The sequence below is a fragment of the Macaca nemestrina genome, chromosome 1 (assembly GCF_043159975.1).
Source record: "Macaca nemestrina isolate mMacNem1 chromosome 1, mMacNem.hap1, whole genome shotgun sequence".
NCBI classification, from domain to species: Eukaryota; Metazoa; Chordata; class Mammalia; order Primates; family Cercopithecidae; genus Macaca; species Macaca nemestrina.
The window spans coordinates 1,277,584-1,294,476 of NC_092125.1; the positions used below are offsets into that span (position 1 = coordinate 1,277,584).

The following is a 16,893-nucleotide window of genomic DNA, read 5'->3' on the forward strand; positions in this document are numbered from 1 at the left end:
GCTGAGGCGGGCAGATCACCTGCAGTCAGGAGTTCAAGACCACCAGCATGGCCAACATGGTAAAACCCCCTTTCTACTAAAAACACAAAAATTAGCTGGGTGTGGTGGTGACTGCCTGTCATCCCAGCTACTCGGGAGGCTGAAGCAGGAGAATCGCTTGAACCTGGGAGGTGTAGGTTGCAGTGAGCCGAGATCATGCCACTGCACTCCAGCTGGGGCAACAAAATGAGACTCCATCTCAAAAAAAAAATTAAAAAGTTTATTAAATTGATAAACCAGTCACCTGATTTGGAGGAGGGGGACCTGGGGGTATATTAGCCTGTTCTCACACTGCTATAAATATCTGAAACCGGGAAATTTATGAAGAAAAGAAGTTTAGTTGGCTCACGGTTCCGCAGGCTGTGCAGGAGGCAAGGCAGGATCTGCTTCCAGGAGGCCTCAGGGAGCTTTTACTCATGGCAGAAGGCAAAGTGGGAACTGCTGCCTTACATGGCGAAAGCAGGGGCAAGAGAAAGTTGGGGGGCCACCCACTTTTAAACATCCAGATTTCACAACAACTCATCCAAGAGAGATGGTGTTAAACCATGAGAAACTGCCCCATGATCCAATCACCTCCCAGCAGGCCCACCTTCAACACCGGGGATTATAATTGAGCATGAGATTTGGGTGGGGACACAAAGCCAAACCATATCAGGGAGTTACTGAGCTGATTAGTTCTTAGAATAAATTACCCAGTCTTCTGGATACGTAGACAGAGTTCTGGAGGGTTATAGCTTAGAAAAGGCTAGAAGCTCATGTTGGGGACTTTCTCTTTTAGTTTTCTCTTTTTCAAGAGACAGGGTCTCACTCTGTCACTCAGGCTGGAGTGCAGTGGTGTGATCCTGGCTCACTGCAGAGTTGAAATCCTGGGCTCAAGTCCCTCCCAAGTGGCTGGGACTACAGGTCTGCACCACCATATCTGGCTAATTTATATTTTTTTGTAGAGACCAGGTCTTGCTTTGTTGCCCAGCTGGTCTCAAACTTCTGGTCTCAAGCAATCCTCCCACCTCAGTCCCCAAAGTGTTTGGATTACAGGCGGGAGCCACTGTGCTCTACCAGGGTTGGTGTTCAAATTTTTACAGAGAAGAAAAGAATTTCACTGGTAATTGTCAGAGCAGTCCTTAAGGATATGTCAGAAAGAAAAAAATTATGATTTGAGATAGAAAAAAAAGCCCAATGTATATAACAGAGAAATGCACAGTAATAGGGAAGTGATGAGGAGAGCAGACCCAAGACACCCCATTTCTAGACGGCATGGATGCACCATATTGTTTAGGTAAAGAAAGGTACATAAAACATGAAATTTTTTTTTTTTAAAGCTTCTAGTCTAGGTAAGTTTATAGAAAGTTCCTCACATTTTTAGAGACGATACCATTTTGCGAGGTGGCTTATGGAGTACGAGACAAAGCATAATGCAAAGGTGTCACTGTGATGTCACGGGGAATCAAAACCACAGGGGGTTCAATGGGACTAGGCCTGGACATGCCAAGTTATCAGGTCACGAAATCCATCATGTTTACAAACTTAAGTCTTCTGCTTAATTTTTCTCTATCCCCCAAATTTTACTAATTTAGCACTTGGAATTAAACTTTATTGGCCAATTATTATTGTTATATCAGTATACTATGTTACATCTCACACAACATTTTCAGGTCCATCAATTTTGCTCTCCAGATAGTCAATCATTTATTTATTCAAAAAATACAGATTGATAACAAACCAGCATTGGAGGTGCTTGAGAAACACTGAACGTATCATTGTCAAGAGAGAAAGATACCACCCCTTGTGGTGTTTACATTTAGCACAAAAGGCAAAACATAAATAAATAAATAAAACAAGCCTAATAAATAAGAGAACAATATAGTACACTAGATGACACGTACTCTATGGGGAACAAAGAGCCTCCACTGAGCCCAGCAAGGGCAACTGGAAAGGTGAGCTCCGGATGGGCTCTGGGGTGAGTAGGGTTATACGGCATCACTGAGAGGCTGGATCTCAGAAGACTCAAAGGAAGAAAGGGAATAATGAGTCAAGGGACATCAGGGAAAAGGGAATTTCAAGCAGAAGCCACAGCGGGGGGAAACGGCCCTATGATGGGAAGCGCCTGCTTTGGTGGAAACCCAGCCATGAGGCCAGGGCAGCTGGAGCAGAATGCAAAGGGAAGTGGGGGAGGAAGAGAGAATCAGAGGAGGGATGGGGGTTCAGAACCTCTAGGGCCTGGGGGTTCACTGTGAGGATTCTGACTTTCACTCATCATTGTGATGGTATCACCATCTGGGTCACTGTGATGCCAACATATCCTTGGGTGCTAAAAGGATCAGCCCAGCTGCTGTAGAGAGAATGGGAGTGGAAGGGCCTAGAGCCCAAGCAGGACCACTGTGAGGAAACGAAAGTCATAATCCAGAGTGGCAGGATGGAGTTCCGACCATGGTTACAGCAGCAGGGTGGCCAGGACAACTGAACGCCAGACATATTCTGAAGGTAGGACCAACAGGGCTTGCTGATGGACTGGATGTGGGCTGCAGAAGTCAAGAAAGCATTCAGTTGGACGCCTGGCCTAAGCAATCAGAAGAATGGAGCTGCCACCCAGTGACAGGGAGCAGCCTGTGGTTTTTGTGGTTGCAGTTAGGAAGAGACTTGGGGAGGAATTTGTGGTTAAGTTTTAGGCAAATTGAGTTTAAAATGTCTATTTTAATATCAAGTGGACAGCTGAATATAAAAGACGCATTCAGAGGAAAGGAGAGGGAAAGCCAGGAAACGGGTATGGATGTAGAGGATTTTGCTGGTAATGAAACAAAGTTCCAGAGGAAATAGTGGAAACCTTTCAGGAGTTGGAAAGGGAAAGAGGTCATTACAGGAGACACACAAAACTGTGAACCTAAGAATGCAAGAGATGAAGACTCACATAGGTCTACTGACTGACATAAACCATAATAAAATGCACAGTGAGACAGCATTCAGCAGAGACAGTGAGACCAGAGTACTGGGCTACACGGTGGGAAATGGATACTCCTGGGCCTCTCGTTCCACTCTATGGAGAGAGTAGAAGACACATGGACGTGTTCTCCCTCCCACCCAGGGTTTCCCCATCTCAGTGAATGGGTGGTGCCCCATGGAAGGGGTATCTCAGACCACCCTCCTGATCCCTGGGGGAAGGGATGCTGTGGCTGAGCTGAAGGCCACCTTCCCTACACAGATCTTGCACGAGGGAGGGCTAGGGCACACCGGCCCGCGGAACACCAAGAGGAGGGACATGAGGATGCGTTATTCCCTCTGTTTGCAAATCTAACACAGAGAGTAGAAGTGTTCGCTCATGATCAATTTTAAAAATCTAGGAAGAAGGCTACGTTAATAATATGATCGGAAGGTAAGTTAAAGATGTCAGTCGAAAAAATCTCCCTGGAAGAGAAAAACATCTTGAACTTCAAATTGAGGAGGAAAATTAAACCTTCTGCAGATTATTGTCAGATAATGTGAAATAATTTGCCATTAATTAATATTTGGTTACCATTTAAACATTTTAGCATTTGTATAACTATTATTTTTATTATTATTATTACTATTATTTTTTTTGAGACGGAGTCTCGCTCTTCGCCCAGACTGGAGTGCAGTGGCGCCATCTCAGCTCACTGCAAACTCCGCCTCCCGGGTTCACGCCATTCTCCTGCCTCAGCCTCCCGAGTAGCTGGGACTACAGGCGCCACCACCACGCCCGGCTAATTTTTTGTATTTTTTTAGTAGAGACGGGGTTTCACCGTGGTCTCGATCTCCTGACCTCGTGATCCGCCTGCCTCGGCCTCCCAAAGTGCTGGGATTACAGGCATGAGCCACCGCGCCCGGCCATAACAATTATTAGAAAACAGTGATACAAAGAAGGCAGCAAGGTTAGCCTTAAATGACTTTTAAAACTTCTGTTGGAAAGGTATAGAATATACTTTAAAAATAAGTTAAATATTATCATCATTTCATCATTATTATAATGTATTTAAATGGAAAAGCTGAATTCAAACCAGCAATATCAAATATGACCTTAAATATTTACCATACCACTGCGAGGCCAGTACAATTGTTCCACATATGGGAACCATAACAAGCAGCTAAAAGAGAGAGAGAAGTGTTGTTTGAGGTCCTTTTTTTTTTTTTTTTTTTTTTTTTTTTTTTTTTTTTTGAGACGGAGTCTCGCACTGGGCTGGAGTACAGTGGTACGATCTCGGCTCACTGCAACCTCTGCCTCCAGGGTTCAAGCAATTCTCCTGTCTCAGTCTCCCGAATAGCTGGGATTACAGGCTCCTGCCACCACACCCAGCTAATTTTTGTATTTTTTTTTTTTTTAAGTAGAGACAGAGTTTTACCTATTGTCCAGGCTGGTCTCGAACTCCTGAGCTTGTGATCCACCCACCTCAGCCTCCCAAAGTGCTGGGATTACAGGCATGAGTCACTGTGCCCAGCCTTAAGGTCTTAAAACTAATAAATATCTACGTTAAAGAACGAGTTGAATGAAAATTCTGATAAATTCCTAAAGGGTATCCAAAGAAAAGGAAAAAGTCTAGCAGTCAGTGATATTAGATTCAGAGGAATGAGCTTTGTAATTCTTAAAAATCAGTCCCAGAATAAAAAGGACTTTAAAAGTAATTGAGTAAAGTCATAGGAAATGTGACTGTATAAAGGAATGGCTCTAAATGTATTAATCTAGAAGGAAGCAACAGGTTAAACAGTAACAGGTAAGAAACAAAAAATAAGGAACAAGAGAGAGACAGAGAGAGAGAGAGTGACAGGGAACAAGAGATAGAGGGGGGAAGGAGAGAATGAGAAGAAAAATCAGGAAAAGGAGGAGAAACAGAAGTATGGATGTGATACTGGAATAGTATCAGACCATTCTGAATCAGTTTAAGAATTGTCATGTCTAATTCTTATATGGAAGACTTGGAATACAAGGATGTTGAAAGGAATAACAAATTATAATGCAGGTATAGAAATCCTTATGTAATCCAAGGTCATTAATTTGAAGGAAGACTCATCAAGAAAATGTGATCTAGAAATAGAGGTTGAGATTGCTGCATTTATAAAATTATTATGCTCTATAATCTTCCCATATGCAAATATTGCGTATTCCCTCTTTTGTCCCATGGAAATATTTCACAGCAACAAGGAATCAAGTGCTGACCTAAATGGGGGTATCTGTTAAAACTTAGTATATTGATATCCTTCACCCCACTCCAGGAACGTTTGCTAGGCTGGGACTGCATCTTGGGAACAGAATTTTAGAGATGATCATCTCTTACATCAGAAGCAGGATCTAAATGATCCCTGGATGCCCAATTTCCCGACTCTGCTACTGTCATGGGTGGCAAGATAAGAGGAGTTGCATCGCAGATGAAAAAGTAAGGCCGAAGAAGACCAGAGAAGAGTTGGTTGAATGTGTAGATATAAGATCCATTGGTGACGTTGTAGAATGTGATTTCACCGGCTTCATAGTCCAAGAATATCCCAATGCAGCGAGGACTTTCCAGTAGGAGAAGAGGCACCGATGAGGAGGCAAGGACCATGTACTCATTCCCTTTCAGCAGCCACAGGGCCCAGACCCCGTTCTCAGGAGACGGTGTGGTTTCCCCCTTTCTCGGCAGCGTGTCTTGACAGACCCCTAAACCCCACTCTGCTCTTTCTTCCACCAGAACCTCCCAGTAATGCCTCCCAGATGAGAAGCTCTGCAAACCCAGGATGCAGGGCCACGTGTCAAATCGCTCAGGGTTGTTGGGGACATCCCTCCATAGTTCTCCATCCTGCACACTGCGCAGGTCAGCGGTCAAGAGCAGACTCGGGTGCGCCGTGGCGGGATCCAGCTTTACATCCACTGCGGAAGGAACGTGGTGGAGCAGGTGAAAGGAAAGAAAGGTAGAAACTCAGGAAACCACTGAAATGAATAGTCCCAGAGTTCCTCATTTCTCTCTCTAACAACGCCTAGAGAAAACAAATCAGTATTTCGCCTTACAGGTGAATCTTCTTTATTACTTTATTATTCTTTATTACTTTCTGGTGTATTCCACTGTTACCTCTGCATAATCCAGAACTCTTTAACTTCCTCAATAAAAACAACTATTGATGATGACAAACCAAGTAAATAATCATTTAGTTTCCTTTCATTTACATCTAAAGCGTGTGTGTGTGTGCGTGTGTGTGTGTGAGAGAGAAAGAGAGAGAAAGAAAGAGAGAGAGAGGCAGGGTCTTGCGATGTTGCCCAGGCTGGAGTGCAGAGCTATTCATGGGCATAGCCATGGTCCACTACAGCCTCAAACTCCTGGACTCGAGATCCTCCTGTGTCTGCCTCCCCAGCAGCTGGGACTACCGGTGCACACCACCATGTCTGGCTTACATCCAAAGCATTTGGGTGCACTTAGGAGGATCTTCTGCATTTAACATAAAATTTACAAACCTCTTAGGAATTCTTTTCTTAAAAATTTATAGGAGAATTTTATTAATATTAAGCCCACTACTTTCAAAGTTATATTACTGTGGTAGGCAGAATTCTAAGATAAACCCCATGACCTTCACACCCTGGTGTTAGTCTCATGAGTATGTTATACTATATGATCAGAGAGAGAATATCAAGGTGAGTCTAATCTAATCCCACAAGTCCTATAAAATCAGAAAGTTTTCTCTGGCTATTGGGTTGGTGGCAGCAGGAAAGGTCAGTAAGATGTGGATTTGATATCTCTTTGCTGGCTTTGAAGATAGAAAGGTCACATGAGGAGAAAAACGAGTGATCTCCAGAGCTGAGAATGGCCCCCAACCAACAGCCAGCAAGACAACAGGAATCTCGGTACTGCATTTGCATGGAATTGTATTATACCAACAACCTGAATAAGCTTAGAGGGAAGGTTCTTCCCTAGACCTACAGAGCAGCCTAGCCTGGCCAGCACCCATATTTGGGCCTTGAGAAAACCCAAAGCAGAGGAGCCAGCTGATCCCACCCAGATGTCTGATCTTCAGAACTGTGAGCTACTAAATGGTATGGCTTTAGGCAGCTAAGCTTGTAGTTATTCATTATGTAACAATAAAAAATATTGATACTCTGAAGTCCCAGCGAGATTGATGAGACATTTGACCCATATACATAATAAATAAATACATCTAGATATGAAACCTCAGTGAAGGGGGGATGTAAAATATTCAGTGGATTTCCTTATTAGCATTGCTTATAAATAGTAAGTTAATTAATAATACGGTTTGGGTGTGTATCCCCTCCCAGTCTCATGTTTAAATGTGATTCCCAGTGTTGAAGGTGGGGCCTAGCGGGAAGTGCTGGATCGTGGGTACTGATCCCCCATGAATGTCTTAATGCCATCCCACTGGTGATAAGTGAGTTCTTTATCAGTTCATGCAAGAGCTGGTTGTTTAAGAGGAACCCGGCACTTGCCCACTTCACTGCTTCCCTCTTGCCATGTGATACACTGGCTCCCCCTTTGCTTTCCACATTGACTGTAGGTTTCCTGAGGCCTCACCAGAAGCAGGTGCCAGCACCATGCTTCCTGCACAGTCTACAGAACCGTGAGCCAAAACAAACCACATTTCCTTATATTAATAAATTACCCAGCCTCACGTATTTCTTTATAGCAATGCAAAATCAGACTAACATGTTAATATAGTTTGATTTTTAATATCAGAATACTGCTTCTACTGCTACTACTATTACTACTACTGCACTACTCTTCCTATTACTGCTACTACTACTACCACTACTGCCACTACCACTATACTTACCTGCCTTTAAACACTTCTAGTGAACTTTTTTTTTTTTTTACTTGAGACAGAGCCTTGTTCTGTTGCCCAGTCTGGAGTGCAGTGGTGCAATCACAGCTCGCTGCAGCCTCCACCTCTCAGACTCAAGCCATCCCCCCATCTCAGCCTTCTGAGTAGCTGGGAAGGCGTACACCACCATGCCCAGCCAGTTTTCTGTACTTTTTGTAGAGATGGAGTTTTACTATGTTGCCCAGGCTGGTCTTGAACCCCTGGGTTCAAGCGATCCATCGGCCTCGACCTCCCAAAATGTTGGGATTACAGGTGTGAGCCACCATGCCCAGCCTTTTTTTAAAGGCTGTGAATTTTTTAAAATTTTTTAATTTAATTTAATTTTTGAGATAGAGTTTCACTCTTGTTACCCAGGCTAGAGTGCACTGGCACGATCTCGGCTCACTGCAACCTCCGCCTCCTGGGTTCAAGCGATTCTCCTGCCTCAGCCTCCCAAGTAGCTGGGATTACAGGCATGCACCACCACACCTGGATAATTTTGTATTTTTAGTAGAGATAGGGTTTCTCCATGTTGGTTAGGCTGGTCTTGAACTCCTGACCTCAGGTGATCCACCCGCCTCGGCCTCCCCAAAGTGTTAGGATTACAGGCGTGAGCCACCATGCCTGGCCTAGTGAACTTTTACTGATACCCAACCTGAGTGGTCACATAACTGCATATTGCATTATTTTTATTAACTCATGTAACCACCCTGAGGGTCACCATTGTCATCCCTACATTACACAAGAGTAGATTCCGAGTCAAAGAGTTCATGTGGTCTTCCCAAACTCTAGAGGTAAGTAACAGAGATGGAAAGGTAGGTCTCCACGGATTGTGCATTTAACAGAAGTCATGTATTCCCATGCTGTGCCTGCTCCAGCACATTTGTCTGCTTCATTTCTAACAAAATAGATCTGTGAAATGGCTTTGATATGGTCTACATCCCATTCCTCTCCCTACCCCTTCTCTCCTAAACTCAATTCTTCATCATGATGTGACCACACCCCAACCAAACTGCTCATGTCCATCTTCCCAGGGACCTGTGTGTTGATGAATGGCTATTTGTTAGAGTTTGTCTTTTTATTTAGATGGACTTTTGCTCTTGTTACCCAGGCTGGAGTTCAATGGTGTGATCTCGGCTCACTGCAGTCTCCGCCTCCTGGGTTCAAGCAATTCTCCTTCCTCAGCCTCCTGAGTAGCTGGGATTATAGGCATGCACCAGTATGTCCGGCTAATTTTGTATTTTTAGTAGAGATGGAGTTTCTCCATGCTGACTAGGCTGGTCTCAAACTCCTGAGCTCAGGTGATGTGCCCACCTCGGCCTCCCAAAGTGCAGGCCACCGCACCTGGCCCAGAGCTCCTCTTCAATGATTTTTCTGTATCTCTCAACACTACTGAGAATCCACTTGTGCTGGAAAATCTCCCTTTTCCACAGACAGCACTCATCCATGTTTCCCTTCTCTCCCTGCTCACTACTCCTTCATCCTCTTTGCTATTCTCTTCTCCTCCACCACCAACACTGGAGAAACCTATTGGACTTCTCTCTCTTTCACCTCACTCCCTATCTACCTGGGGGTTGACTGGCTCATTGCTTTGATAAAATTCCAATCATATGCTGACTGATTCCCAATGCATGTGCTTAGCTTTGAACTTTACCCTGAAAATCCCTATTGTACACTCATCTGCCCACCTGATAGAAACATGTGGATATTTAGCACTCATCGCAACATCCATGTGTCCAAAACCCAACCCCTTCTTCTGCTTCAACTGTAGCTTTCCTCATCAATAGAAGTAGCAATCACATTTTGCCAGTTTGCAAGCTCCAAAACCTTGGAATCATTCATAGCTCTTCTTTTTAATAGCACATCATATGTAATCCAATAGCAAATCTTAACAGCTCTGCCTTCAGTGTATAACAAAAATATGTCCATCTTGCGGCACCTTCCGTAATAACATCTGTTCCAACACATAATCATCTCTCATCAAATTACTGCAAAGACCCTTAACTGCTTTTCCCATGTAATCTTCTCCTCTCCGTAATTTACTTACAAGAAACCATACAAAGTGATCCTCATAAAACATTAGTCCAATCAAACTATTTTTCTAGGTGCAACTTTCAATGATGTCCTATTTCACTCAGGGATAAAGTATCCTGCTCAGAGTGGCCTGCCTATCTAGCCCTTCCTTGGTCTCTCTGACCCTCCTGTCATTTAGTCTGCCACAGAGTCCTCACATTGACATCCTCACAGCTCCTGGAACACACCTGCCATCCTCCATGTCAGGCCTCAGCGCTCATTTCTGCCGTCTGAGTGTTTTCTTCCAAATCATACATGTGCTGCATTATCCCCGCGGGGCGAGGTCCTTCCTGGTCACCTTATTCAAAACCAGAACTTCTCATTACCCTTTTCATACTCTTTTTTATTTTATTCAATATTCTGTATCAGCCTCTCACAGCCTGTGTATTTTGGCTAAGTACGTATCTGCAACACAAAGCTATGGATTGTAGCATATTTTGCTGCTGTTGTTGTTTAATGATATATTCCAATGTTTAAAAGAATGGATGAGATAGAATTAATAAAACATTTTGAATTGTTTCATTCAATAAAAATAAATATAGATATGAAGTTACTGAGTCTAAGGGTGCCATGATTATTCTAATCGAGTCGGGCATTTAGTATACATTCATCTACCCAGGAGAATGGGGGTACTATGCTGTGGAGATGGATTTTCTCATTAAGGGACTTTACACTCTTTCCCTGTAAGTAGTGAAGCCACTATTTAGACATAGTCAGTTTTCATTACTTGGGATAAATTAGATTTTAAAATGAAATTTTAAACAATACTGAATCTATACTGTTTTAAAGAATAATATAATCAGATTGAACAGACTAATTTTTTGTGACACTGCTTATTCCTACATAAAAATAATTGACAATATTTTTGGCTTTATTGACTCACTAATTCAAGCAACTCATCAAATTCTCAGCCAATACATTAAACCAAACTTCTTGTTAATTAATAACTTTGCAATGCTTTCATATTGATAACTTTTAGGAGGTGGGGTGCTTTCAAATGTTTCATTTTGTCCTCTAAACATTTTTAGCATTTTATAAACAAGGAAATGTAAATCTACTGGAACTAACGTTACTCATATCACAGCTAATAAGAGATGAACTACAATTTTGAGCCCACTGTTCTAACCAAATGTAGATTCTATGGGTGGATGTGATTCTGATACTGTTCATGAATACACCAATCCTCATTTTTCTGGGCATGGTACACTCTCCCACCGAAGGAGACCAGAGAATTCTACCCTAAAATATGGCACCCCGGTATGCCCATTATTTTAAATTAAAGGCCCCTGGAGATGAGCACACACTGGAAGAAGCTTTATTCTAACACTCATTTATCTGCCTAAAGTCCCTGTGTTTTAATTAATTTAGTTCATACTGCAGGAAGACAGACAAGTCTGTCAACACACCTGGACGGACTTCAGTCACAAACCACTGTCTATTTTTCAACAGACTTTGTCCCAAGCCACTGTATGTACTCCAAGTCCAATGAATCCACCAAAAAATCATTTACTATCCCTCTAAAATCATCCACGCCTCCCCATCTCCCTTTCCTCCAATAAAGAAGGGTATATAAGCATCCGCATCCCATTGAGTTACTGGGTAATTATTCTCCTGCGATTCTGCTGTGCTTTGAATGTTAAATTTTTTCTATGCCTTTGTTCCTGTTTGTCTTTGGTCAATTAATTTTCAGCAAACATTCATAGTGAAAGGGGAAAGTTTTCCCTTGCCCCCCTACACTGTCTCCTTGATAGTTTGGCTTAGCCATGAAATCTCAGGAAGGCCACATGCCCCAATTCAGCATGGATGCCTTTAAGAGGAGTGCATGAGTCACCGTGCCTATGATACTGTGAAGTGTGTATTTGGTCTACAGTGCATGAGTCCCCATGCCTATGATACTGTGAAGTGTGTATTTGGTCTACGGTGCAGGATTCACCATACCTATGATACTGGGAAGTATCTATTTGGTCTACAGTCACCATGCCTATGATACTGTGAAGTACGTATTTGGTCTACAGTCACCATGCCTATGAAACTGTGAAGTATGTATTTGGTCTACAGTCACCATGCCTACGATACTGTGAAGTGTGTATTTGGTCTACAGTCACCATGCCTATGATACCGTGAAGTGTGTATTTGGTCTACAGTGCATGAGTCCCCATGCCTATGATACTGTGAAGTGTGTATTTGGTCTACGGTGCAGGATTCACCATACCTATGATACTGGGAAGTATCTATTTGGTCTACAGTCACCATGCCTATGATACTGTGAAGTACGTATTTGGTCTACAGTCACCATGCCTATGAAACTGTGAAGTATGTATTTGGTCTACAGTCACCATGCCTACGATACTGTGAAGTGTGTATTTGGTCTACAGTCACCATGCCTATGATACTGTGAAGTGTGTATTTGGTCTACAGTCACCATGCCTATGATACTGTGAAGTGTGTATTTGGTCTACAGTCACCATGCCTATGATACTGTGAAGTGTGTATTTGGTCTACGGTGCAGGATTCACCATACCTATGATACTGGGAAGTATCTATTTGGTCTACAGTCACCATGCCTATGATACTGTGAAGTATGTATTTGGTCTACAGTCACCATGCCTATGATACTGTGAAGTGTGTATTTGGTCTACAGTGCATGAGTCCCCGTGCCTATGATACTGTGAAGTGTGTATTTGGTCTACGGTGCAGGATTCACCATACCTATGATACTGGGAAGTATCTATTTGGTCTACAGTCACCATGCCTATGAAACTGTGAAGTATGCATTTTGTCTACATCCTGTTTACTGACATATAGTTCTAAAAATCCTTGGAATTTCCAGAAAGACAAGAGTGTCTTTTGCATGCTGGTAAGATGACTTATGGTTGGTGATCCCCCAGAAAGCCTCCCATGGTGTGGGTTGCCAGGGGAACCAACCATGTGATTAGAGGCTTGAAACTTTCAGTGCCATGCTCCCACCTACCTCTGAAGAGAGACGGGCTGAAGGGTGGGTTGATAAACCAATGGCCTATGATTTAATCAATCACGTCTACAAAGTGCTTCCATAAAAACCTAAAAGAACTGAGTTCATTGGCGGGGCACGGTGGCCCACGCCTGTAATCCCAGCCCTCTGGGAGGCCAAGGCAGGCAGATCATTTGAGGTCAAGTTTGAGACCAGCCTGGCCAACATGATAAGGCCCCGTTTCTACTAAAAATATAAAAATTAGCCGGGTGTGGTGGCAGATGCCTGTAATCCCAGCTACTCAGGAGGCTGAGATAGGAGAATCGCTTGAACATGGCAGGCGGAGGTTGCAGTGAGCCAAGATGGTGCCACCGCACTCCAGCCTGGGGACAGGGTAAGGCTTCATCACAAAAAAAAAAAAAAAAGAAAAGAAAAGACAAGAAAGAACTGAGTCCTGAGGACTTCCAGATCACTGAACACATGGAGGTTCCCAAGGTAGCATGCCTAGAGAAGGTGTGGAAGCTCACCCTGGGAATCTCTTCCATCTGTTTACCTCTAGCCTCTGTAATGCCCATTATAATAAATGAGTAAATATGTGTCCCTGAGTTCTGTGAGCTCTTTCAGGAAATCAAGTGAACTCAAGAAGGGGTTGTGGGAACCCCAATTTACAGTCAGTTGGTCAGAATCACAGGCCACAACCTGTGCTTGTGGCTGGCACGTGAAGTGGGGTCAGTCTTGTGGGACTAGGCCCTCAACCCGGGGGACCTGGTGCTATCTCCAGGTAGATAGTGTCAAAATCAAATTGCATGGAAGGACATCTGGCTGGAGTATGTGCTGGAGAACTGAATGGCTGTTTGCGGGGAGAAATCCCCACACATTTTGGTGACCAGAAGTGAGGTGTTGTATTGACTCTGTAAGAGAACTTCTTCCCCCATGTCTTCAATCACCTGGCCCGTTTCTATGGCTCCCAGCACCGCGAGGGAGGTGGAGCTCTGTCAGCACGGGTCTCAGAGTGAGACGATGTGGCACAAAAGTCCCCACACCCAGGAACAAAGCAACGGCAACACCCTCAAAACAAGCTTCTGCTGATCTGGGCCACTAAGACTTCAGGTGCTGTTGCTCACTGCAGCTGACTGGCACAGTAACAAACTGCAATACGAGGCAAACTCCAGGCAGCCTACTTCCCAGACTCTAAGACGCAAACTACCTTGGAACTTCCTCAACAGTTCCCTCCTCCCAGGGATGCGGCACGCTGTCTTCAGTTCCATGGGGATGCTCTCTGCTTCCAGCCTTGTGACGGCCTTACTTCTGGGAAGAGCACAGAAACCACAGAGGTCAGCAGGGTTCTCCACCAGCTCCTCTGCCTCTCCCAATCCCTTCACCAACTAGAAAGCACGCATACCTGCTCAGGACTCCCTTCACACCCTGAAAAGGAAAGAAAAATACAGTGTGAGCTGGACTCTGGACTGCTTTTCCCAGTCAGACTGAGGACACCACGAAAATTTCCTTAGAAATTACTGGAAAACATTATTAAGACAAAATTATAGGAGACAATAAATCTTTTTTTTTTTTTTTTTTTTTTTCGAGATGGAGTTTCGCTCTTGTTACCCAGGCTGCTGGAGTGCAATGGCGCGATCTCAGCTCACTGCAACCTCCACCTCCCTGCCTCAGCCTCCCAAGTAGCTGGGATTACAAGCTCCCGCCACCATGCCTGGCTAATTTTTTTTTTTTTTTTTTTTTTGTATTTTTAGTAGGGACGGGGTTTCACCATGTTGGCCAGGTTGGTCTCGAACTCCTGACCAGAGGTGATCCGCCCACCTTGGCCTCCCAAAGTGCTGGGATTACAGGCATGAGTCACTGCACCCAGCCAAATCTCTTTTCTTTAAAGCTATACAAATTTTAGGTTAATTCCTGTAATATCTATCAATTTAATTATCTTCTGAATTAATAATTCTGCCACTTGGATATTGTAACAGAGTAACATTCTGCAGGTAATTCGGACGGAGCAGGATAAAATAGATCCTAAGTACTCATAGAATTTGAGGGGCAGGGATGGGTTCCTTAAATAAAGACACAAAATGTTTCCCTAAATGTCTTCATAGGAATTATAAATTCCTAATTCTCTGAACCAACATACCAGAGCTATTCCTATGAGTAGGTTATCTAAGTAGATTAATAAAGGAAGCCTTTAATAACTACTAACATTACTTTCTCAAAGTAGATTATTAAATAAATATATCTGTGATACATTTATTATATTAATAATTGTATTTGGGATACATTTCCCCTCTCCCCTTAAAAACAGTCGCCAGTCAGATAAGTTTTGATGGCATAAAAGAGGGAAATAATTTGCTTTACCCTGTATGGGAATGTCAGGCCTCGATCTTGGCCTTCGGGGGTAAAATGTAGCTTATTAGTACCAGGGAAGAAAGGAAAGTATAAAAATATACAGCCTGGGCAACACAATGAAGTCTCATCTCTACTAAAAATTTTTTTTAAATTAGCTGGGCATGGTGGCGCACACCTTTAGTCCCCGCTACTTGGGAGGCTGAGGCATAAGGATTGCCTGATCCCAGGAGACTGAGGCTACATGAGCTACGATTGAGCCACTGCACTCCAGCCTGAGTGACAGAGTGAGATCCCGCCCTTATGAAACAGTAGATAGATAAGATACCTTATTTAAGAATATACCCTCCCATGCCAGGCGGGGTGGCTCATGCCTACAATCCCAGCACTTTGGGAGGCCAAGGTGGGCAGAGCAATACTGTTGTTGAAATTGTCAAGCCAGGCACAGGGGCTCACGCCTGTAATCCCAGCACTTTGGGAGGCCGAGGTGGGCGGATCACCTAAGGTTAGGAGTTCAAGACCAGCCTGGCCAACATGGCGAAACCCCATCTCTACTAAAAATGCAAAAAAAAAAAAAAAAAAAAAAAATTAGCCAGGTGCTGTGGCACTCGCCTTTAATCCCAGCTACTCAGGAGGCTGAGGCAGGAGAATCGCTTGAGCCAAGGAGGCAGAGGTTGCAGTGAGCCAAGATCACACCACTGCATACTACATTCCAGCCTGGGCAACAGAGCGAGACTCCGTCTCAAAAAAAAAGAAAAGAAAAGAAAAGAAAAGAAACTGTCAAAGTTCTTGTGTTTTGCTGTCTGCTATTTGGAAAATTCCTTCTTACTCTTAGTTTGCTAACAAGGAAATGAGCACAGCAATAATATATAATATAAATTTAACATATATAAGATAAAATGAGACAAACAGTTTTACAAATTCATTTCATGGTCCTCTGCCTCGTAATCAGTACTGTTTAGTAACTGTACTTGCAAATATTATACAAAGAGTTAATATGATTATTAATATTCATGGCAATTTCAGTGTCTAGAACTGAGTCAGAAAAGGTAGAATCTGTGGGTCAGCTGTTAAATGAGAACATGAATCACTTAGTTTAGAATCCCCTGAGTGAGTCATTGGGGAGGAGATAGAAGTTGGCCCAGATAAATTTCTGTTGCCATTGGTTCTATCAAGAAAACATGGATCCATCAACAGCTCTGGCTTTCCCTGTTCACTTGGGATATGATGTCTTCACAGAGGATTAAAAACAAAGATTCCCTTTCAATGTTATTCATCTTTCTGTTCTCTAATCCCAAATAGACTGGGAGGAAGCTGCACGGGAGTCCACGTAATCCCTCCTCACCATGCCTGGAACGGGCACGCAACGTGGGCCAGGAAATCAATGTTTGCTTTACAATCCAATATAACAATTTCAAGCTGGACAATTTAAATCATTATTCATCCTTCTGGCCGGTGACACTAAAATGTGTTATGCAGACTTTCTGGGTTAGCCATCCCTGAAAAACAGCAATGCCATCATGGACAAACCGCAAACTGACTCTGAGGTTTTAGAAATTACTTCTCAGCCAGCAGAGTGTAGCCTGTCCTTTTCCTAGCTGTTTAAATTTTCAGAAATCATTAATTTTAATTTTAAAAATTCTTTAGTCCTTAAAACGAACTATATGCTGTTTGTCTGTTTGTTTTTTGAGACAGGGTCT

General features: G+C 43.3%; 1 protein-coding gene across 6 annotated transcripts in view; it reads right to left on the reverse strand.

The window, feature by feature from the left end:
* Positions 1–16,893, reverse strand: part of LOC105474740 (tripartite motif containing 58) — a 36,469-nt gene that overhangs the window by 9,678 nt on the left and 9,898 nt on the right. For 5 of the 6 annotated variants that reach the window (XM_024790639.2, XM_024790638.2, XM_024790645.2 and 2 more), the window contains 2 exons: positions 14,250–14,272; positions 14,055–14,155 (listed from right to left, as the gene is read on the reverse strand). In XM_024790639.2, coding sequence (XP_024646407.2) covers positions 14,055–14,155; positions 14,250–14,272 — 124 coding nt within the window. Of the gene's footprint in view, positions 1–953; positions 5,891–14,054; positions 14,156–14,249; positions 14,273–16,893 lie in introns of those variants that run through there. The other variant, XM_011729574.2, reaches the window with a different exon arrangement.